Below are 25,076 nucleotides of genomic sequence, written 5' to 3' on the forward strand. Positions count from 1 at the left end.
GTTCATATGCTCGATAAATCAACTCACTTTCTCGCGTCACCACCACCACAGTAACAAATCTTATCGAGGTGCCCTTCGGCAAATATTCGCAACAGGAACTCGCTCTCCTGGTTGGGCTTCCAGGTGAACGGCACAATCACGTATCGACCCGGTGGCAATTTGTATCGGGCCACAAACTCGCGTCCCGTCTGGAATTCGTCGTCCGCTTCTACCGGTGTGACATTATCGAAGAACGCGCCCGGTAACGTTCGATGCCCGATAAGAACATGATCGGGTATCGCATAAACGCACAGTCTTAATGATAAATTTTCAATTCCTCTTTCACGGTGATGCATTTGCATGAGCCCCAGCGTAAGACTCACTTCTGGCCCTTTAGTCCGGCTAGTTGGAAGGCGACAATCTTCACCAAGTTGAAGAAAGCACTGTGGATTGCGCCAGAAACTTTTCCGGCCCGATCCTCCCGCCGTGATGCCTCGCTTCCATTCACCCTGCTGGATCATCATTTCCCAGGGGTAGCATCGTTTCAGCTCCTCGCTCATATCACCCGGACACTGGTAGCACACGCTCAGATCGTCGAAGTACTGCACAAAGTCCTCAAACTTCATCCAAAACTCACCATCCTCACGCTCGATATTTAGCGCCGCCATCTTTTCATCCGTCACCAGTATCCACTCGATGGAGTGATCGCCCCATGGACCGCTCCACTCCGTCTGACCCCACGGATTCCGGACACAAATTAGCCGTACATCTTCGGCAAGCCCACTCGACAGCATGTGTTGGCTCGCGTTCAGCCGCGTTACCTTCGTCACCGAGTATTCGTGGGTCGAAACTAAATTGACGGATTGTAGCCGTCCTTCCCGGTCACCGTTAATGCCGGTAGTAAGCAACGATTTGCGGGCAAGATTACGTTCGACCCGATCGAACAGATCGTCCGGTTCGGTACCGTCGAGTCTGTAGAACTCGGCAATACCACCGGTAAGATCGACCATTCCCTCGACTCCCGAGCCACCGGTTAATGCATTGTACGATCCGTGCAGCTTGGCGTACGCTTTCTCGAGCAGGGCGGCCCAGAATTCTTCCCGCACGGAGGAACTCATGTAGAGCAGCACATTACCTCCGCTGCTTACCGGCAGCCGATCGTCCACTATCACTTCCACCCATTGGCCGTACTGCCAGAAGTGAAAGTGAAACGCTCCGGCATAGTTTCCTTCATCGAACTGGCCATTGTCCTCCGGTACAACGCGCTCGAAAAGTTTGGGATGGGAGGTGAGCGTGGCACAGGACGCTATGAACCAACAGTTACCCAGCTGGCCCTGACGCACATCGAACCGCGAATAACCGTCCGTGACGAACTTGGGCTCGGATACAATTTCCCCCGGACGTTTCCATCGGATGGGAGGCTCATCGTTAGACAGTGGCTTCGAATGGTAGATGGAGAAATCGTTTGCCGGAAAGTCCGGATCTTCGTAGAGGGTCCCTTCGGCCAGACAGCGGGCACGGATGCTTTGGAAGCTCTCTTGTTCCTTGGGTTGCTCCTAATGGAATGGAAGGAACAAGGGTTATGGTGGACAAGATGCTCAACTCATTCTTAAACCCATTCACTTACTTCTTCAATCTCGTTGGAACTGCTTGACTGATCTTCCCGATCTTCACATTCCAATCCAAACTGCCAACTGATAAAATCCATTACTCCAAGCTTCAAAATTGACGCCTCACGCCACAACGCTTTCCAACGACTATGCTCGATCTAACAAGTACCGGCGACTTTTTATCCGAGCCTCATCGCGTGCCATCATTATACAGCCAGTCGCTGGAAGGTTTGCTAGTTTGCTACACATCTCACACGTATTCCTCCGCTTGCGTTAGAAAGGGAGCCGGGGAATACCTTCGGACAGAAACTCGTTTCGTACGCAGTGCAACATGAACTGTCACAGACACGGTATGTCGCCGGTGCGGAAGATGCTGGCATGAAGTTATTTTTTTTGTTCTAAGAGCAGATGCAACTAGGACAGTAGAATGCTCCACACACAACTATATACGCACAATGGGCCAATTCAAGAAAGAAGAAAAAATTTGAAGAGATTTATCGTCACGCAATCGCTAAGAATTTACCATGAATCATAACTAACTGACATGTAGGGCAGAAGCTATCTATTTAAAATTATTTCCACATAAATTAAGATTTTATTTCCCGTCATTACACCCATAGCCTGGAAAGAATAACAATTTAGTACAAAGTAAGCTTTAAATTAGTTTGGAAGAAAAAACAATGTGGTAAATCATTAAAAATTGCTTACATGAGAAAATCAATCTATAGATCAATAAACAGTTTAACATTCCAGATAGTGGACTATAAATCAATATAATAAAAACGTGACCAAAGAACTAATGCAAAAATATACAAAAATATATACCAACGAAGATGTAAAACTTTACTTCAAATTAGCAGTGAAGTAAAACTACAAAAAAGAGACAGGAAATACATATTATGGAATTATTGGATCACGGGAAAAAAGGGATAGTGGAATAATGCAAGCCCGACGTGTTACTTTGCATTCATATAATGGAATCTTGCAAACATTGAAGAGAGATTTACAAAGCGACTATGGAGAATTGTCTGCCGATTGTTTGACCCAATCCTATTAACCTGTAAAAAATTTAATTGCGATTAATTTTTTTTTACATTGCAGTAAAATTGCATTTTTTTCTTTAATGCTAGCAAGATTCCATTATAGGATTGCAAAGTTTCAACACCGGTTTGTAATATTCCACTATCCGATTGGAATATTCTTTAAAGTTTTGTTATGTTCTATTTAAAGGACCAAAATATTGTAATGTATAATATTGTACGGGCGAAAACAGCGTCAATCTTCACACGGCAGGGCCGGTGTTCAAATCCCATCCAGACCGCGCCTTCTCGTACGCAGGACTTCCTATTCAGCTACGGGTGTAACCAAGTCACATCCAACCAGCAATGGCAGGCCCAGATCTCTCACATTGAGTTATTCGGTAAAACAAAAAGAATAGAAAACTATTACCGGAACAGCAAAAACCGGAAAATTCTTTAAAAAAATAATACAACGAAACGAAAAATAAGTTAGTAAGAACATACAGGGGTTTTCATCCATTCTCTTTGTAGGCTCCTTAGATGAAATGGTAAAGAAAGCTAGTTGACATGGAAACTGCTTCAGATAACGGGGTAATCAATTTCCTTTCATTGTAAAGCTACCAGAAGTTCATCTAATGAAGTTTCATCTAAGGAGCCTACAAAAGGTATGGATACAATATCAACTGAAATATCACGGCAAAGAAAAAATAATGTTGAATAAAAAAAGGAAATGCGAATAACGTATAAACAAAAACTAAATTAATGTATAATTAAGAAAAAGGGAAAATGAATAACTAATCCAATGCCCCATTTCGCATATGAAACCCAGAACAAGTACAAAACATCAACGCCACCAGCAGCTTTACATTCATCGTTTGTTTTGTCATTATTTGTTTATTAGTCAGTTTATGATAAGATTCCTTATACAACATTCTTTCTCGCCACATTTCTCTCTTTTGTTGTGGTGAGCGTGTCCTTTTCTCGATGTGTGGATGATGGGGGATGTTTGGGGGCGGGGGTGTGGTTTCGGCATAATGTATATACGACCTGTTAGCTGGTGTTGGTATCGGTTAGTGTTAGTATGCGAGTGTCTGTAGTGTGGTAATTTTCATTCCTTATCCTTCCTTCACAATTCCTGCGCTTTTGTTTAGTATTAACAGTGTGTGCTTTTGTGTATCTTTTTTTTCTTCTTTTTTTCCATCATGTGTTGTTTGTTTTTGTCTCTTTAATCCATCCCTTTATCATCCCCCCCCCCCCTCCACACTGTGCTCTTCTTCAACCGCGACACTCAGTCAGTTTTCCTATCAGTAATGGTAGGTGTGTTTGTGTGTTGTTGTCTTTTAGTTATGTTTGCGTTGCGTTTCCTTTTGGTTGTTGTTTTTTTTTCTTCATTTTTTTACTTTTCTTTTTTTTTACATAAATATCAATAAATAAATAACATTAATATTTCTGTTACCCCCGTTTATGTGTTCTGTTTTCTTCTTTTGTTTTTTTTCCTATTTTTCCTTATCGTGCTTTTTTGTTGCTGTTGTTCTGTTTGTTTTCCCACTGCAACTGTAACATGTATTAGGGTTTGTATGTGTGTGTGTGTGGTTTTTTTTCACTTGTTGTTTTTGCTTGTGTTTTGTTTTAGTTTACATACGTTTTATTTAGACGGTATATTTTTGCTTTTGTATTCACTACAACGGGGCACGGTCACGTCCTAGAAAACGAAAGCCTAGCACGACACGGCAACTGCTTTACGTCTTCCTTACCTTATGTCTTGCTAAGCGTCCTTTTCTTTTTCTGTCTTATGTATTGTTTTCGTGTGTGTGTGTGTGTGTGTATTGTTTTTGGGTGTGTGTGTGTGTTTTTGTGTTTCTTTTACAATGTTCCACTAAATCATTATATGTACACATAGGTCATTAAAGCATGTTTCACCTTCCACTTGGATCCGTGTTCTTGTCATGTTTTCTGTCACCCTTCCTTCCATTCTTCCTACATCACTTACACTTGTTTTATTTATGTGTATATATATATAGTTTTGTTTTGCTGTTGTTTGTTTTCCTTTTTTCTTGTTTTGTTTTAAACTTTCTCCTATTGTATTCCTATCTGTTCTTTTACACACTTCCATTTATCGGTTTGTTTGTTTGGTTAGCTTACACGAACAGGTTAGTATCATTACGGTTCACTTACATCTTAACTCTGGTTTCGTTTTCGCTCTCATTCATCCTCTGTCTCTGTGTATGTTTTATCTACTCAATTCTCAATGGCGCCCGATGGCTCTATCGTTAGGATACCTTGTTAGTGTTGTCTGGGTTTTGTTTGGCTATATGTTGTTTGCTTTTGTTTTTTCTTCGATTTTCTTTCCCTTTTTCAAGTTTTGTGTTTTGTTTTGTCTGGGACAAGTTTTGTTCCATGTTTTTCCTCTTTCAGCTCACAACTTCCATTTTTCATTAATTTTGTTTCATCTAAATTACTTGAGAGAGATACATTACATGTTCTCCCATCGTTTTCTGGCCCGTATTGGTTTTTTTTATATCTTCTTCTAATATATAAAAATAAATAAAAGTTTACTTTCACGGTTTTTTCTCTCTCTTTCTTTTGTTTCTTCTGTGTGTGTGTGTATTTGTGTTTGTGTATAATATATATATTTATACTTTCTTCAAAGTTTCCAAACACTTTGCAATAGCATTTTTTTCTTTTGCCATTTTTTTTCATTTGGTTGTGTGTGTGTGTGTTTTATCCTTAACAAATCACGGCTGCAATCAGTTCGCTGTTTGGACTACTAAAATGATCAAAATGTCACACTCGCTTCGCCATCATCATCTCGCTGGTCGCTGTTTCCTTCAGAAGGACCACAGGCTGGGAAGAAAGGCCACACATACACAATGTGCCATGCTGTATGGGTGTACCTTTTATTTTTTTGCCTAATTTACCTCGTTTGCTACTACGAAGAACAGAATTGAAAAGTAAATATTTCTTTTGGCGAAATTAAAATTAACCAATCGCGTGTTCAAAGAGCACGGTGTATATAGTGTTCGATTATATATATGTGTGTGTGTAAGTGTCACTTGCTTTATTGGCCTAATGCCACCACTAGTCCTGCTTTACGGAGTACGAAAAAAGCGGCTTTCCAATTCTGAAGCATTTTCACAAGAAGACAGGCGCGTCCTCCCTTTCTGAGAGGTTCAACTTGGAACAGGGGAATGGGGAGGATGGGAACACTGGCAGGGGGACCGGGACACAGTACAAAGTATTTAGTAACACTCACAATTTACATCCATATTTTTCTGCGGGGAAGTTCTGCCTTACTTCATTGATCCTGCAGGTAGTGCCATTAATGTTAATATTCATTTAATATTTCATTCCTGTCCTATCCGCTCTCTCTCTCTCTCTCTGGTTCCTCAATATCTCTTCTTGCCTATCTTGAGCCACTTAATAACACTTAACACGCACTTATACACACACACATGCACATGCACACGCACAATCCCGAAAGGGCAAAGGGTTTATCCTTCCTTGATCGAAGCATTATCGAACACCTCAATCATCGGTAGTAGTAGACTTATCTGTTGTATACATTAAAAAACATGTCTCATTCACACATAATGCATCGCTCTCTCTCTCTCTCCTTCTTTTCATATTCTATTTTAATAGCTGTGTGTGTGTATGTGTGTGTGTTTTGTTTTGTTTATGCTTTACTTTTATTTATTTAACTGTCTCCCCTGCCCTCCCTTTTCTCGGGACGCAACGTCCTACTAAGTCGGCATACACTATCCGGTATCCGGTAATGGCGGGATGACACGACTTTACAAACTGATTATCCTGTACAATTCTATCAAAATTAATCTGCAACGTTTCTTCGTGTGTACAAAGGTTACCATTTAGTTTAGGTTTTCTTCTATTTTCTTCTTTCTCTTCGTCCCTTGTCCTAACTTGGACATTTCTACTTGTTATGTTCATTTTTGTTTTTGCTTTGCTGTTTGTTTACTGTTGAGCTCGGTTTTGTTGTTGAGCTCGGCCTGTGAGCACATGCAATGTTTTGCTAATTTTGGCATCAGAGAATTCATTTCCGTTTTGCTAGTCATCTGTACTGGCTAGCGTATATTGTAATGTTGTGTTTGGGGTTTTTTTTACTTACTTTTCTAGCCAAACAAAAAAAGAAATTAAATCTGACAGTTGTTTGACACTTCAGCTTAGTGCACCAATACGATGGTGGTAGTATGAAGTCTGCATGGGCGCCATTTTGTCCTCAAAACAGGGACACATTCGAATATTTCGATGAACAAAAAAAAACAACCATGGCGTCCTGGAGAATTATTTTTTTCTCCTACATTCACCTCAACTCAAAGCCTCATCTCATCCTATTGTTTTCGCCCCATTTTTTTCTTATTTTGCTTCTACATTCTCACTAACCAGTTTCTCGTGATGGGTTTATTATCCAAAAAACGCTAGGGATAATTTTAATCATTTCAAATAGAATTAACAATACCCTGCTCACACAAAACAAATGTCGACACAACTGTCCTACCTGCTACACCGCGACAACGCCCGAAACCGTTCACGAAAACACAGATCCAGACGTAACAATCTTAACATGGATTAATTTCTTACGCACAAACACAAAATCGCTTAATTTGGTTCTCTGCTGCTAACTGATCACAACCCTCGACTGTCGGCAAACGTAACAATTTCGAGCCACGTTAGGCCTTTTTGTTTTGGTTTTCTTTTGCATTACACGAGAAACAAAACCGTTTTGAGCAAGTCGGTTTAAATTTTCGATTGTTTGTTTAATCAGCTACTTAGCATATTTAATTTCTACTAGCTTAATAAAGCAAAGGAAGGAGATCTGTTTTGCTAAAGAAAAACCACGCGTTAGGGAAGGTGGCAAGTAGCGAAACTCAACTTTAAAATGCTTACGAAAAATGCCAACAAATAGTTTACCGGATTTGGTACAAAAAAAAAACAGTAAAGGAATTGGAGTACACCCAGTGGGGTTTTTCAGTTTTTCTCCTTCCACAAGTGTCCTTCTTCTTGGTGTGAATTAGTCGTTGTTAAAACACGGGATAAGCTCGTCCCTAGCTAATGTGGCGAGATGTATCTACCAACACTTCTCCCATAGCCAATTTTCCTTCCCTTTTTTATTTGTTTAACAAAATCTCTACAAATTTTTGACCCTCGGTAGACGCTCGATCTGTCAAAAAACCCGTTTTTTTCTCTCAATCAAGTGTTTAAGTGTGCGTTACTACGATCGCCAGGTCATAAAACCGCGTGTTGCCATGTTTAAAACAATGTACTCGGTTCGAACCATAACAACCATTAGTCGTAGATTACTGAGATTGTTATAGCAAATAAAATCGCTTACTGTTTAAAACATGCCAACAAGTGTCATACGTCCCGAGCAACACTGTAGTAGCGCAACGAAACGTGCAGCTTAGTAGCTTGGTACTTAATCGAGCTTTCATTTTGACACTTCCTACCGTCAATACGTTTACATTATGATGCTTCAGGGTTTCGACGTGGATGTTGTGTTATGCGTGTAAGCTTGTTGCTTTATTTAATCCTACACAACCACCCATTCGCACACACACACACGCACATACGTGTGCTGCCACCTTTAGACATTTACTAGCTCCCATTGGCTCTTCCTTACGGTATTTGGGTTTGGTTTGTTTTGGTTTAACCATTTTTTGTTCCACTCGGTGGACTAATATGGACAAAGAAAACCAAGTGTTGTGTAACATTGAATATTTCTTGCTGACACCTTCGATGTCTGCCCTTCTATCTGTGACTTTTGTTTTTTATAAATATATTCTAATCTTGTTTTCTTATTTTTCTCTCCTCCGTCCTCCTTTCTATCAACTGTGCGTTTCTATTGTATTACGCACATATGTATATGTACAAATAATGCATAATTTGTATGTGTTTGTGAGTTGTGTGTGTGTGTGTTTTTTGTTACCCATTTCTTTAATATAGTAGTACATATGTATATATATATATATTTATATTGATTTTCGTTACGAAATACTTCTTCAAATTAGTGGCCAATGAATGTCCACCAATGATACTTTATATAGGTGTGTGTATGTGTGTGTGTGTGTTTTGTTACTGTTGTAGAAATTATGTGTTTCCCTCAGCAAAACAAGCGAGTTCCTACATCGCGCCGGAACAGCCTTTAACAGCTAATCTCGGAATGGTTTTCCGGGCTGATGTAACGCTCACTGAACGTTTGGATCGTAAATGGTGCCGCCTGTCGGGAAGGATCCTGACCGCCACCGACCGATCCTTTATCGCCTCCACCATTACCACCACCATTGCTACCACCGTGCCCATGTCCGTGGTGACCGTTGGCGTTGTGATTGCCACCATTGCCACCACCAGTACCACCGTTGATGCCACCATTACCCGTCGGTCCGTTGCTGTATCCCGGTATGGTTGTCATCACCATCCCACCGGTACCGCTGAGCTTATCCACAATGACTCCATGATCGCCATGGTTGTTGTTGTTGTTGTTGTGGTTGCCATGGCTGTGGTTCGATCCATTCCCGTTCGCGTTGCTCATCATGCGGATGTTCGCATAGGACGTACCGACCACATGGTTCTGCTGCATGCTGAGTGCCGCCGGGTCGAGCGTTATCGGTGGCGGTATACTACTGAGCAGCTTCGCCGTTTCTATCGGAGACTCAACCATCGCCGGCCCGTGGCTGTGACCGTTCCCGTTCGTCATCGATCCACCATTCGTTTGGCCAGGCGATGGCCCGTCGCCAAGCTCACTGATTGGATTGCTGAACGAGATGGGCGGTTGTATGGCGGTCGGGGTTTGTTGCGGAGTGTCGAGGGAAATCAGCTTATCAGCTACATCCGGTACCGGTGGTATCATCGTAGGACCGTTCGGTGGAAGGACTGCTTCGGCCGGATCAAGTACGGGCGGAGGTGGAAGGGGAACACCGGCCGGACAAGCCTGTCCCGGGTGTTTGCGTATGAAGGACGTTTCCCAGCAGGCGCCATCGGTGACGGTTGTCAGTGGTTGCTGCTGTGGAGCACCATGTCCGACCAGTGCGTTCGACACCACCACCGTATGTCCGTTAACGATGCGCGGAGAGGCGTTCTTCGGTGGCGTACAGGTCATCAGCGTGTCCGGAATAGTGACGCCGGTCGCTTCGCTCAGCAAACGTTCCGCAACGGACCGGGGACCGGGGAGTGGTATCAGATAGTCGGAGGAGTTGGGCACCTGCAGACAGAAGTCATCGTTTCCGGGTGGACGCATTATCGTCGTATCGCGCTCATTTGACGGTGGTCGGAAAAAGCTCGGCAATGGGGCATTCATCACTTCCGGATCCTGCGTACACGTCGTTAGCCGTTCGAGCAGGTTCGAGAACGACGGACGTTCCTCCGGCGTTGGATTCCAACAGTCGGCCATGATACGGTACACGGCCATCGGGCAACCTTGCGGAGCATCAAGTCTTCCGCCGCCCGTTACCAGCTGCATCACATCCCGGTTGGGCAAACCGGTGTACGGCATCAGACCAAGGCTGAACACTTCCCACAGCAACACGCCAAACGACCAGACGTCTGTCTTGGAGGTGAAGATACCGTCCAGGAACGCTTCCGGAGGCATCCACTTGATCGGGAGCATCGCTTTACCGCCCTTGCGGTAGTAGTCCGAGCGGTAAATGTCACGTGCCATACCAAAGTCAGCTATCTTCACCACCCGACCAGGACCTTTGCTGCTGAGCAGACAGTTCCGGGCGGCTATGTCACGGTGGATGAAACGCTTGCTCTCCATGTACCGGCAGCCCTTGGCGACGTCCAGCGCACAGAAGATTAGATCTTTCATCGTGAGCGGTGACGGACGTTCCTGTTGTGGGGGAATGCGGATAAAACAAGATCGTTTGAATAGGTGACAACATGGAGGATAGCGGCCTAGAAGTACATACCGGCTTATTACGACCTTCCCGAAGGAAGTTTTTCAGATCACCTCCAGCCAAAAGTTCGAGCACAATGAATCTGTGGAGGAGATTTAAACAAATGCTGTACGGTCCTTTCGGGATGTCATGGTTAACAAATCCTCCTTACCTTGGATGGCGATCGAAGCAGACACCTATCAGATGCACAATGTTCGGATGGTTGAACTTTGCCATAATGGCCGCCTCCATCAGGAAATCGGACTCTGCCTGGCCGGTCGACATTTCGGGCAACGTTTTCACCGCTACGGGCATCTCCACTGCGTCACCATCGCGATGACGGTAGAGACCTTGGTACACCTCACCGAAAGCCCCTTGCCCAAGAGCTCTAAGCATGGGAAGAGAATGCACAAGAGACACATTCCGTTAGTTTTGAGCCTTTTACGTTCAAGTACTCGGTAGGACACTTACTTCACCAAGCGCAAACTTTCACGAGCTACCTGTGGCAGACTCTTCACATCCACATTCCCGTTCAGGATGCCATCACAACCATAGTTCGGATTGAAGTTGGTCAGTGCCGAATCGTCGGCCGTACTGCGCAGCCGGCTTAGCTGCAGGTCCTGCTCCAGCAGCATCTTATGCCGCAGAGCCGCCTGACGCTTTCTTTGGTAACGATTATCTGTGGGCGGGAAGAGAATTATTGTACAAGGTCAGAACTTCCGGTGTCGTATCTTCTGGTGAAGGCAATACTTACAAAGTATCAGTATAAGACTGGCCAGTGCGGCACAGAGTACGAGCACGACGACGACAAAGAACATTATAAGGTACTTCATCTCCACCGTTTCCGTCGGCACTGGAATGAAGGTGGAAGCTAAATTAGATCTCAGCATCGGACAGACGAAGCGGCCACAAAACAACCAAACACTCACATTCACACGCCGTGTAGTTATCCGGCTTGAGCGTCCATCCATCGGGGCAGATGCATCCCACCGTTGCCCGGTACTCGTCCAACGCAACACATCGGTAATCACACCCACAGCCCTGTATGGCGGGAATGATCAGTACCGCTCCGTGGCCACCGTTGGCTCCGGTAAACTCCATCGACAATTCCGGTACGTTGCGTTTGGATGCCATAAAGGACGATCCGCCTTCACCGTTGGTGGAGTTGATCATCGTATCTCCACCGGAGTATCCACCACCGCCTCCTCCAGTATCACATCCTCCACCGCCACCTCCGAACCCACCCTGGCCATGCGTTCCTCGCGGCGTATAGCAGGGTAGTCCACCTCGGCCACCTTCCAGCAACGATGCTCCGTAGTGTGGATCGAGTCCCATATCGGCCTGAGCACGCCAACCGCCTCCTGGGCCTGCTTGTCGAGTGGATTCCCCGTGTGCCGTGCCGGAGACGTCCTTCTTGAACGAGAGATACTTTTTCCCGTGCTGGATATCATCGTCCAGATATCGTCCGACACCGAGTCCACCACCTCCACCGGCCACTAGCAGTGGGACAGCTGTGTTTGCTGAGTTCAACTAGAAGGAAGAGGAGGACATATAAAACGTTACGGAGATGCAGAAACTACCTCAGATGTGAAATACTTACCAGAAACACATATGTCCCACCGCCACCTCCACCAGCGCCCTCCTCGATGATCGTGTTCTTCACCTGCTGCGTCTTCGAGTGCATCCACGTGTCCATGTTGAGCTGCTTGTTCCTCATCTCACAGGACTCGTCGCGAAAGCCCATCGATTTGATGCACGCGTGCTCTCCACTCTGTCCTACCAGGATGTATATTTCCTCGTCCTTGTGCAGCTCCAGGACACTCAGAACCATCGCACCGCGGGATGAACCAACTCCACCGGATCCAAGCCCACCTCCAGCACCCTTTGCAATAATCCTGCCAATTTAAAGGAGCCTCAATTAGTACTGTAATGCAGTAGACAAGACAGGGTCTTCATCACTTACGTGTAGTAACCCTCGTTGGGTACTTTCCACGCCTGGATTCCCTTGAATGGATGGCTATCGATAACGTGCACCGCACTGAACGCTTCCGTATTGTTGTAGGACGACAGACAGTCGGCCGGTGTTGGACCTTGCTGACCCTTCGCCCCGCAGGTATTGAGTTCCAGGACTGGAAACAGCAAATAGATCTCCATTTTAAACATCTCCTTTTCAACTTCCCACTTCGGCAAACTTACAGGACTTTCCAACGAAATCTTTGTGCGGCTGCTTTGCGCCCCCTATCCGTGGATCCCAATAGTTGTACCCGTGCAGATGTTCCGCCGGTATATTCAAACCGAAACACTCCGGACTGAGCGAGAAATCGTCGATCGCCACATCGGAAAAGATGCGCATTCCCATACGGGCCTCGAACTGGAGATAGTACTTGGTGGTAATGTTCGGCAGGATAATGTCCACCCGTACCCAATCTTCACCAAGATTCTTCGAGCTCCACCAGAGTGTGGTGGTGAAGTTTTCCTTCTCACGGATCTCCACACTGGACAGATTTATGCTGCCCGGGTTCATCCCGTACTGGTGGACGTAGAAGCGAACCTGTTGGAATAGAAACGAGGCAGATGGCAATTAACTCTGTTGCTGGATTCGTTGGAGGACTGAAAGTTCTGACTACTCACCACACAGGAGTTCCTATACGGTGAGCTAGCATTCGTATGCACCAACGGTGGTGGATTAAAGACGACACTGTTCATGATCGCGTTACTGGCCAATCCAACCAACGATTTCTTCTCACTATCGTTCGCATGCTGGTTCATGTTGACAAACATGTAGTACCCGGTAACGTTCGAGTTCTCGTGCGTGTGATCCATATCCGGGCCCGTTTTCTCGGTCGGCGTTGGACCAGAGTGTCTCGCCCACGACAGGATAACGTTGCCATAGTTCTGCCATCCACACCAACCCGACTCGAAGTCACAGCGTCCTCCGAAGGGAATTTTGTCTGTGGATTAGACGGTATCATTAGTGGTTAGCTATCGATCTCTGACTGCCAGCAAAGATATCTTACCGCAGTTTAACGTCTCGTCCTCACTATCATCGCAGTCCACTGTGATGTCACAGATCTTTGGTGTTTTGATGCACACGGGAACCTTGGGATACAAATTTTGGAGTGATTAAAATTCGTTTGCAAACTTCCTCCACTCACACCAACATACCTTACTGGCCGTGCATTGCACCTGCGAGTAGCTACAGTTGTTGGTGCTGATCGAGTCCGGGAAGCAATTTACCATCCGCAAGTTATCCACGCTCACGTGCCCACGGGCCTGCCCGCCCAGCTTGTTCGGTACCACCTCGAACAGCACCTTAAAGTCCTTCGAGATGCGATCGATGCGGAACGTGTTGATCTGCCAGCGGCGCAGATCGTTGCCCATGATTTCGGCCGGCACCCAGCTCGACTCCTGATTCCCTATCGTCTCAATCACGATGCGTATGCTGCCGTGATGCATTGCGCTCTGGTGCGTAAACACCTCCAGATAGCAGTTCTCCTTCGTCGCACCAAACACCGGCGAGGTGAGTATTTGCGGTTGGCTGTCTTGCGTGAGTCGCAGGTGCAGAAAATGTCCGTTGGCGTTGTGGGCCGGATCGGCACCCGGGCCCGGCATCAGCCCCGTCCGGTTCGATTCCGTTAGATTCACCCCCGAAACCACCTGGAATCCGTGCTGATCGTTTTCGTCCCACGTCCACGCACACTCCGACTCGAAGTTACACTTCATGCCCAGTATCTCGTCCATCTCGGAGCCCTGGTCGGTGACAGAGTTGTGGTACCGCTGCCGAGAATAAAACAAACAGATATAGGACGCTGCATTACCGCTTTTGCACGCAATAAGTTGTTCACACGAAGCTCATCAGGTCGCATGTAAGTCTAGTGCCGTCGTCGGCTTGGCGGTTTGCTGTGGCTACGCGCTATATTTAGCAAACACATTTCCTTTTCTCCACCGAAAAACTTTTCTGCCTTGGTTTGTCGTGCACGTCTCCAACCACAGCCACTCCCTTCCCGAAAGAACGCCCACGTCGGGGAGGGTAATGCGCTGCTACCAACGTGTCCAACGTGTCCCTCAACCACCGCTGGAACTGGATTGGACGTTCGGATCCAGCATGGAAGGCGTTCGTGACCGATCGACCGTAACAGAAATCGTGAGAAATCTATTTTCGATAGCGATTACGAAAATAAAGGACGCGCTCGATGTCGATTGGTGGTGGCCCTCCTTGCCACACAGACACACGTGGAACAACAATCTGCAGTGTTGCACTTTCGTGACTGACGTCCGGTGAGTCTTGGTCAGCGGCCAACAAAGCGGTCGGGATCGGGCCGTGGGCCACATGTCACCGCGAGCTGGTGGTGAAGTGTGAAGCGTTAATTATTCCAGCAACTCAATCACACTGTCCGCAGGACTAGGGCCAATCACTGACCGTTTGCTATATTGGGATGCAACAGTTTCTTGGTAAATGATGTATATGAGGAGAAACGATGAGGGTAGGATGCATCTTGCGTAAATCGTGAGTTGATAATTATTTCGTTGGGTTAAAACACTCTTCCAACAAGAGTGATATCAGTTCTTGAAGCCATAAGTTTGATCAAAGAAGGAGAGCTCACAAAGGACTCGCCATAATTCCAATCAATATAGCCAAAATGTTTCCTCTATCTAAATACTAACTCAAGCTTCTGTCGCCCTGTTCAACGGCAGAGCTTTAACTGGCAAAGTTGGACATAGTCGACATTAGGTTGCTGTTCCACTACCCGAGACTTAAACCGCAATTTTGATGGTGGTCAGGATTAGACCCAGATATAAATAGGTCCGGCAGATGTGGTTTTGCCCTTGACGTCAATCAACATCATATGCAATCTCTCATAGTAACTCCTCGTAGAAAATCATATAATTTGAGGATACAACTCACTTCTTTGCTTGATGGTTAAACACCATAATAACCACAGTTCATTCTTGATGGAGGCTTCCTTTCACACCTTTTGTGCTACAATCCTCGAGTACTCTTCGAGGAGCAATTCCTAACCGTCATTAAGCTACTGTTTTCCAAGAAATGGTCTCAAACTCATCATCGCCCATGAAGGCTAATTACCCAGCAAGAAGCTGCAACCTGAAGTATCTTCAATTACCACCAATTGTCCATCTACTTCCAGAACCATCGCTCAGCCCCTTCTCGCTCGACCAACGTACTGGGCAAGAAGGCGTCCGGATATCCCTTCCGATTGGAAAGATTGATTCCACCCCGTACCATCCCGAGCTACGGTGTGAGCTACTAATTAAATCAAGGCTGGCTTATTGAAGTTTGAAGCTTCTCAGCTTCTCGGACAATTGGAATAACTAATCAAAGAACAATCGAGAGCTCAGCCGCAGCAAACCTCAATTAATTATGCTCATTTCCCGCTCAGTTGTCATCGCTCGACGATTTTAGTGTAAAGTGCCGACCAGTGTTCTGCACATTAAGCGTTAATTTGCGTGAAGCTGTCACACTTACCTCTTCATTGTAACGTGCCCGTAACGTCCGCAGCGGATCATCGCCTTGCCGGTTGTAGGATGATCCGACCGTGTAGTAACCTGGCGATTGCATCAGTACTCCATGACCACGACCCGCATCAGACCGGCCACGGTTCCCATGGTCTGCCGCACCCCGGCCACGGCCACCTTCCTGCTGTTGCGGCACGGTGCTTCCTCTCGTGTCCGTTCCTTCCGCCGTACCACCACCATCACTTCCAGCCGTTCGCTCACCCGCATTCTCCTGCCCGTACGCATTCGCCCCACTGCCATGGTGTACCGTCTGGCCACGTCTATGTGTTGTCGATCCGTACGAAATAGGCTCACCGCCCGAATCGAGCCCGTTCATGTTGGTGGTCGAGATCTTGCTCAGCTTGCGCAGTTCGTTGATTGGTGACGTTTTGCGCCCCCGTCCCGGACGGGCCGGATTAAACGGCCGACGCCCGTTCTGTGGTTCCGTCGTCTTCGAACCACTCTGCGTGGAGGCGGGCGTTGGAAAATATGGGTTGATCAGCCGACTACCCGGTTGCCGGGAACCGATCGGTGCACCATCGTGCCCACCATTCCGACTCGCCCCAGCATTCACTTCGTTCGGCTGGGGAAAGGTACCGATACCTCCAGCGCCACTACTATGTCCACCACCCTGCTCCTGATGGTTGTTGTGGTGGTGGTGGTGCTGGTGCTGGTCGTGCTCATCATGATCGTGCTCGTCCAGATCGGAACTATCGTCCTCGAACGATTCGTCGAACGCCGCCCCAGGATAGATGGAGTGGGCGGGCGGTTCGGTCGAGGTGGTACTGGTCGTCAGCACCGGATGCACGTTAATAACACCGGACGAGTTGTGTGCCGCACCGAAGGTCGAGTTCCCGAGCGGACGCTGGCCCCGGACTGGGCACGGGGCAAAGAACGCCACTAGCACGACCGTCAGCAGCGTCCCCAACACCGGCGACCGTACGCGCGTACGAACGCGCGAACACACCTTTCCACGGCTTTCACTCACGGTCGGCGCCATCTTGCGTGGATGCGCATCCGTGAAAAGTCTACACCGCCCGCTAAACTCACTGTGCGGCAGGTTGTTTGTTGTTCTTCCGATATCCATCCCGTCTCACAGAACGGTGGTGTTAAAGTTGAAACGTTTTTTGTTGTACACTCATCCACACACACACACACACGCGGACACTTGGATGTATCTTTTTCTAGCCAATTAGCCGAGTTTGGCATTTATTATTTTCACCCATCCCGACGTATGCAGCTTCCCAACAAATTTTTTCCCCCCGTAACTCGGCGTAATAAACACGCACACAGGACGACAGGAGCAAGAGGGCGAAGCTGCTATTCTCTCACTCTCGCTCTCGCTCATCTCGTTCGCTTGAGCATCGCTGCTTTCTCACGCACGCACACACATCCATCCGCTCAGGCAGCTCCGTGCGACCTTGCTTTCGGCTGCGTACGTGCAAACACACCGCAAGAAAAGGGCTGCGGCCGGCCGACTGCAAATCTTTCACCGTACACTCCAAGATTGAATTTACGTCGTCGCCGTCGCGGTTTCTTTCTGCTCACTTTTACCTTTAACCTTTTTCCGGGGCTTCTGTTTAATGTTTTGTCACATGTCACTTTTTTTCTAGCTAAAAATGCAACCGTTTCAAGCGTCTTTAGCTCTGGCTCTGGTTGGGTCCGGTCCCATCGGTATCCCGACTGGTGGTTGGTGATGGACCAGTGTTACGACATCCGCTTCTCATTCCAGCGCCCATTTGCCGCCGTTTCTCGCACGGAAAATCGTTTCACGTACATTATTGCGTGCTCTGATTAGGTTTCCCAAAAAAAAATCGAAGAGAATAACAGACCTCCCTTTTAAGCCTGACGACAGGGCTGAAGAGTTTGAAGTTAAAGTACTGTACAGGAGATCCTTGCGACTCAGTAGGCTTCACTCACTCACAGGTTCACAGTTGATGTTTTTTTTCACACACTTGGCCACATGGTGCGGTGTACAGCATCACCCCAATGATCCACCCTCGTTCAGTGTGCCGGGCCGTCCGCCAACCATTATCCCGACGGCCATTTTTACGCGTTGGACAGCTTGCAGGAACCCGCACAGCACATCCTGTGCGATTGCATAAAACTCACCTCCTTGGGCCCTCTTCTTTGCGTTATCGTTTCTTTGGGTGGGCACACGGCACTGAGGGTGCAAGGGATGCAGGGTTTCTCGCTGCCCACGGCAGCAAACCAAGCAAACCGGCCGCAAGCAAAACCATCCCTGTCTGAGTGTGAGTGTGAGTGTTTGTGACTGTTTTCTTCTTCTTGTAACACTAAATCCTTTAGGGAGTTTTCCGATTATTTTTCTTACCGCGGCCAACAATTCACATCCTGTGCACACGGAGGCAAAGGCGCTTTTCCACCTTTCCGAGAAAAAAACACTCACACGCACGCACACATATTCATCAAAAAATACACACACACGCACTTTACACGATTATTATTTTCCTGCAGGATGAAAGTAAAAAAAAATAATTGAAATTTTTACATCACGCTTACGCACGCACGAAACGCTTTAAGAAAACGCATGGAAAACCTGCTGGAAAGCACTCGTTTTTTTGGGGAGTATTTGGTTCCGTTTTTTTTTTTTTCATTATCCCAGCCTACTCAGGGGATGCTGCAAATTGTTGTTCAAGGCACACAAACATATGCAACAACACTACACACACTACCACAGATCCGTTGCACACCACGCTTCGGGGCATAATATAGCTTTACATCCAAGTAGGTTGCCGTTCTGTTTTTTGCCCATAGCCAAATCAAGCCAAAACTGGAAGCAATGTGGGTGAGACGGGGTTTACGCGGGGGTTAGGCAGAAGGAAGATGAGATGCTGCTGCACACTTTACCACCACACACGTACAGAGGGAAGCCGTTTCGTTTCACCACACGACGAGAGACAGAGAGAGAGAGAGCGACCGAGAGATGAAACCGGGGGCGATTTTTCACTTCGCTGCTCCATTCATTTGGAAAAATCAGTTTGCACGTACGCACACACGTTCACGCCCTGTGCGTGTGTGACTGTGTGTGTGTGTGTGTGCGTTTCGTAGGAAGGACAAGGGAGAGAAGGAAAAAAAACGGTGGACCGATTTAATCCTTCCGACGTTCCGTGTGGTCCTTTCGAAATCTTTTTTCCGACACTGGATGGGGAAGATGGGATATTGGAGGAGGCCAAGGTATTGGAGAGCGCACAGTGTCACTGGTCCACAATCCGCAAAATTTCAACCTTCGAAAACAGGGCGTACGCCGCACGGTACTTGCACGTAGACACACACACACACATACGCGCGCACATACACTCAACCACACGTAATGGCTGCTTCGGGATTGCTCCAAACGCAAGATTCCTCCATTTTCCTGAAATTCACGAATCGGGGTTTTCCATCACATTTTCACACGATTTTAAAGCGCAGCCCGACGGTAATTCCAACGATGAAGCGACGCAAAAAATAATCTTGTTTCCTGCTGCGTCACACACACACAAGACACTGAGTGGTTCGATCGGGAACTGTGGCACCTACCGGATTTTAATCCATTTGTCCGAGTCCCCCACACGAGATGGCAGCTGGTAACTGACCGATAAGTTGTGGATGGTTTTGGTGGTGACTTTTTCCAAAGGGTTTCCCTTTGGTTCCGGTGGAGTTTTTTTTTTGTCGAGGGAACAAACTTCACTACACAAGAAGTGGAGGGCCTACACACACCGACTGGGCGCACCGTACTGTACGTCTTACGCGAGCTTTCGTCGGCGATGGAGTGTTGCTTCTAGGGGCCTCGGCGTAAGCTACATATTCTCCCGCGGCTGGAGATTTCTTCACTGTGTGTGTATGCGAGTAAAATCGCCGGAGATGAGATGAGTGACACTGTTGTGCCTGATGAGGAGCTTTTGCTCCTGTCGACGATTCCTGCTAGATGGATCCTTTCGCACACAAAACACAGAGAGTGAGAGCGAGCGAGGAGAGCGAACTCCATCTTGAAATCACTGCTTTTTTTCTGAATTGTCTAAATTCCTGTACGCGAATGGGTGCGGGTACGGAGAGTTTTCTCTCTCTCTCTCTCTCTGAGAGACGGCTTATGAGAGGAGCAAAAGAGCGCGAGCGAGAGCCTTGCCGAGTAAAAGCTCGGTAGGAGCTTTTAACGTGGCTCTCACACAGCATCCAGCAGCATCCAAATGGAAAGCTCCGTACTCTGTGAGTGCCTAACCGTGTTGGAGTGCCTTGGAATTTGACGGAAAAGTCTCCGTAGTTCTCGGAACGAAAACACACAAAAGCGTATCAAATTGCGTACATTGAACTGGTAAAGGGAGGGAGTGGAAGAGGGAGCAATCGAAAAAAAAAAAACAAAATGGACGTAGGTAAAGCAAATAAACAGGCAACGGCTCGGTGGTCTGTCACTCGGCGAGTGGCCTAATACAACTCTCATCCGGGTTGTTTTTTCATCGCCCGCTCCGTATTTCCCGGTGAGCGCATAATACCAAAAGTCAACCTGTGCTCAATGCTGCTTATCGCCCGGTGATTGAGGTGGGGTGGGAAGCGGTGTTAATGAACTTTTTAAAATGCATTTCTGTGAGTGCATCACATTGGACTTTTTGATGTTTTATTTGTTCGTCCTTCTACACTTTAGCTTTTTCGGCAGTTTATTTGTGTTTTTCTCTCTTCTTTATTGGTTTATTTTCTCTTTTACTATTCTTAATATTTTTTAGTTTGTATTCGTTTAATTTTCTGCTATTTTGTATTTAATTTTAATTCTTTTGTTTTGGTTTTGTTTGTTAAATCATTACGCTGATCCCGCTGCAGACTAAATCCATCAAATCGAAAATGCTGGATTTGATCGTCCAACTCGATGGAGGCGCATGGTGGATTGTGCGATACGGACAACCTATTAGGCCAATTAGGAGTTTTAGTTAGGAGCAATTCTTGTTTTTGTTCTAAAGTTTCCGAGTTGCGCTTTCCTTGTTTACAAACCGTGCAATGTCCTGTTCGAAAGTAGCCACAACAAACCCAATGCAGCACGCACAGTAATTGCGATCTCATTAGATGGAGCTACAAATTGGAAAATGCCAAGGAAACCCACTTAATTCGCTTACTGTGTGTGTGTGCATCAGTCATACCTTCATTCGCCTTTTTCCAATGGTTCAACAGTGAGTAGGCAAACAAATCATTAGTGGCAAATTAGTGAAAACAAACTAATTTAACAACGCGCTAGCCATAACAAACCAACGTTTCGGGGGAAGTTTTCTGTTTTTCCGATGGCTTTTTTCCGGCTGTTCTTTGGTGCGCTGGCCGATGCATTACAATACTGGCGCAAAATGGCGTGCGTGTGTGACAAACCAAACAAGCACAACAGATTTTCGCTTTGAAAACTCCCTCACTGGGAGCGTGTGTGTATGTGGTTTTGCATATGACTAGCTAAAAATACGTATTTTCACTGACGGAATATGAAAAGAAAAACACACACGAGACGGTGTTGCGACTGTGGAGTGACCATGTATTCGTTTTGCAGGAAATATAATATAAAAATCTCCGCTTGGACTCGATCGTTCCGAGAACGTAGGTTGCGGTTGTCAACGGTGTTGATCTGCGATCGAAACGATCTCCAAGTCTCTACTTAAGATTAATTGGCCAGGGAAAAATATGAACATTTTTCTTCTTTGGCATTACAACCTCGAGAGCGATTACTAAATTTTACCAGAAACTGGATAGCCAGTCCTGCGTATCGGGAGGTACGATAGTGAAGTCGTAGCCTTGGCTTTGGTTGGCGTCATGCGTTTGAGATGTCAATTGTCCCCTGTCTGCATCGCATAAAGCGAGCTGAATCTCGTTGAAGGAATGTTCATCTGTTAGCTTACAAAGCACCAGCAGTTTGCGACTAAGTGGGAATGGAGCTTGGAATTAAACCTATCCTCACCAGAAAGCGCCTAGCAGGGTTAACTTCAAAGACCAGACGAGTCTTGCACACCGAAATGCCAAAAAGCACACCAAATAGCGACTTTCTAGTTGTGTCTAGCGACTTGGGAAATCTCATGTGACTGTTTTATCTAGAAATCGCTGGAGTCGAGCATATGTCTATCGTAGTTATATTTTCCGCCTATAATTGTCTCAAAGACCTTTGGCCTTTAGCTCGCGCACTATCCCAATCATTTACTGTCTATTTTGCCTTGACAGTCGATATTCTGTTTCTGTGGTGGGACCAGGATGGTGTGATGTACTATGAGCCACTAAACCCTCAGGAGAAACACCAACAAATTATTAATATAAAATTGGTCTATATACCAATAAAAAGGTCCCAACGTGTAAGCGAAACATTAAATCGCAATCGCTGTAGCAGATAGCTCTGATAATCTCTACTCATGTTTCTAAGAGGGACAAAGCAATCTATCTGCGCCTGAAGACATGATGGAGTCTTTATCTGCCGGTCGTGGGGATCAGGAGGGCTTCTCAAGTAGAAGTTGTGTTGGTGCCTTTAGTTACCACAGCATCTTACAATTTAAAACATGAGATGGAAACTGGCCGGAACAAGCCATACAAGATTGCTCGGCTAAGGCCATCTACCGAAAACCTTTTGATACGATTGCTTCATTCATACGAACAACAAAAAAAGTGTCCCGAAACCAACCCTTTATGGTTATTCAAACGGAATTAATAGCACCGAACGAAAGTGGTTAGCAACCGTGGATCAGGGACAGAGCGATGGATCAGCCCCACTGGATGGAACCCATTGGTCGTGTCGTGTGCACGTTCGTTCGTCAATTAATGCTGAAGCTGAAGTGAATTAAATTAACCAACCGGACCGCAGTGGTCCGTCTGATTGTTACAGATTTATTTGTCAATCTGCATATGCGACGGGGGGGGGGGGGGGGTGGAATGGATGGACACAGGCACAGACACAGGCGTCTTATGGTAAGACGACGTCAATAGGGACGCGCAAATGAATGGATGACGACAGTGTTCATTCACAGAACTGTTTTTGGGAAGGTAAAACGAGAAAATCGTTTGACTAATTGCCAAGAGTTTTACAGAATACTTTCAGGGATGGAAAAAAAAAACCCGGACACACAGATTCTCCAACACACACACACCAACAGATGGAATATCGAGCGAAAAAAAAGGAGCATTAAAAAAATCTACACACCAACCACGGCCGCGAGAGATCAAGGCGATCCGCAACGGAAAATCGACGCTGTGCGCACGTGACGTACATTTGGCATCTTTTTAAGACATTTCAACGGTGAAGCGTCGTCGGTCGTCGGTCGTCGGTGCGCATTTTTTGTTATTTTTATGTATCCCACCAAATTTTTCTGCTCCTCTTCCTCCTCCTCCTCCTCCGCCGGCACTGTCTGGCCAGCGCCTCGATCCGATCGTCGTCTGATGATCTCCTCTTTTCGTTTTATTATTACACTGCTAAGCCCGTTCGCGTTGCACACATCTTTCACGTGTTTCTTATAGGTTTCTTTTTGTTGTTTTGCTACGATAAATGATCCACTTCCTGTTGGCAAAATCGTTTCTTTCGCCACACCAGCAGACACCGTTCGCCCTTTTCTGTCAAGATGTTTCCCATCATGGAAATCCGTCGTCGTCGTCGTCGTCGTCGTGGAACAGATTTATTTTAAACCCTTTACAGAGCTGGTTTACTATACACTTCCTTAAACTAAACCGCCCTTTTCAGGGTAGAAAAATAGATTACCACTCACTACTGTAGAACGCAATTTAGATATTGTTACACGAGCCACGAAACGGAGCAGCAGTTACCCTTACGACACACCGAACACAACTGACTCAAATCGGGATCAAAACAAACCGCACGACACAGACGACGAGATCCTTGTCCCGATGGTTGCCAGTTGGCGTTCGGATCGTCAAATCGGACTGCCCAACAGCGCACATCACTAACACTAATACCGTACCGTACCGTGTTCCTGTGTTTGGGGATCGACTGAAAGTGAGAAGCGTCGCAAGATCACCGTGATCGTCTTTGTCGCCATTCCGTTTCCCCGGCTGGCTTTATTAGCTTCTGTGAGCGCGCGCGCGCGTGTGTGTGCTAGTAATGTTTATGTGTGCCGGGAGGGGACAGACTTACTTATGCTTGGGCAGGCTACGCGAGTAAAGAATCTTACCGTGTATGTTTTTTTTTTTTCAAATGCGTCCCTTTTTTCCCCGTGTGCACTTCCGATTCTAATTTTACTGCACGCGACTTTCGCGTTAAAACCTCCCGACGGATCTCGGTGGCGGGAGAATTTTTTTTTTTTGGTTTTGTGTTTGCTCGTCGGAGAAAATCCATGTGTGGCACTTTATGGATTACAGTGAGCGGGATTGTTTTAAGGGCAGGCACGAACAAATTGAGAGAGCTACGAGCGTGATCAGAGGGCGTCCTTAAACATGTTTGAATTTCACAACGAAAGAGAGATCTTGTGAAGTCTTTCTATTTATAGATTCCTCTGTGATAGATAAAGAACTGCATCTGACTGTTTCAGGCTATATCGGTCTGTATAAATTTTTACGAAGTTATATCGAAAGCATCCTGAATTCTGCAACTATTTTGAATTTATCCTAGCAACTTTGAATCATCCTAAGATCGGTAACAATCTTTACTTCTTGGCGAAGATCGTTCGTTTGCAAGAGAAAATTAAGTATGTAACTCTCAACAGATAGAACTTATCAGTAGATAGCTATTGGAGACTTCCAAACTGGGCCTTGGTCAAATTTAAACCCTGGTGTCCAATCATGTATAAAGTGAACTGTGAATTCTTTCATCCATAAGCTAAAAGCTAAATAAGACACATTTAATGATAGACTATCAACTCTTCCCATAATCATCGCATAGAGCGACCAAAATATTCATCTCTATCTCAGAAAAACACATCCTGGTATATTCCTGAACGATATAATGAAATTCCCGCCGTCAGTTGGTTTAAGCTCTGACTTGTTCACTCCAAAACCTCAGTGGCGCATCAAGACTTAATTTTCAAGGGTTTGATAGCGTAAGGATCATATCTGATGAGCCTCTTGAACAATAAATCCCATTCTACGAAGAGGCTCCTTGGGAGATGCGCTAC

The 25,076-nt window shown here is 46.2% G+C and overlaps 2 protein-coding genes across 5 annotated transcripts; both read right to left on the bottom strand.

Annotated features, from left to right (window-relative positions):
* Positions 1-23: 23 nt before the first annotated feature.
* LOC118506243 (calpain-A-like) lies at positions 24-2,707 on the bottom strand. Its single transcript, XM_036043115.1, has 2 exons — positions 1,607-2,707; positions 24-1,535 (listed from the first exon to the last, which is right to left on the bottom strand). The coding sequence occupies exons 1-2, from the start codon at positions 1,685-1,687 to the stop codon at positions 24-26; spliced, it is 1,593 nt and encodes a 530-aa protein (XP_035899008.1). The 5' UTR covers positions 1,688-2,707.
* Positions 2,708-3,469: 762 nt separating this feature from the next.
* On the bottom strand, positions 3,470-24,903 carry LOC118503916 (ALK tyrosine kinase receptor). 4 transcript variants are annotated; one of them, XM_036037715.1, is made up of 14 exons: positions 23,715-24,903; positions 15,980-18,477; positions 13,660-14,271; positions 13,512-13,593; positions 13,126-13,445; positions 12,691-13,045; positions 12,458-12,623; positions 12,095-12,389; positions 11,424-12,024; positions 11,249-11,365; positions 10,966-11,173; positions 10,667-10,882; positions 10,528-10,597; positions 3,470-10,448 (listed from the first exon to the last, which is right to left on the bottom strand). In XM_036037715.1, the coding sequence occupies exons 2-14, from the start codon at positions 17,093-17,095 to the stop codon at positions 8,766-8,768; spliced, it is 5,841 nt and encodes a 1,946-aa protein (XP_035893608.1). In that variant the 5' UTR covers positions 17,096-18,477; positions 23,715-24,903; the 3' UTR covers positions 3,470-8,765. The 4 variants fall into 4 exon arrangements, with proteins under 4 accessions (XP_035893608.1, XP_035893607.1, XP_035893609.1 ...); XM_036037714.1 differs by having other exon boundaries at positions 23,708-24,903; XM_036037716.1 differs by lacking the exon at positions 23,715-24,903 and adding an exon at positions 19,549-20,078 and having other exon boundaries at positions 11,249-11,347.
* Positions 24,904-25,076: the final 173 nt, after the last annotated feature.

Source organism: Anopheles stephensi, chromosome 2 (assembly GCF_013141755.1).
Source record: "Anopheles stephensi strain Indian chromosome 2, UCI_ANSTEP_V1.0, whole genome shotgun sequence".
Lineage (NCBI taxonomy): Eukaryota > Metazoa > Arthropoda > Insecta > Diptera > Culicidae > Anopheles > Anopheles stephensi.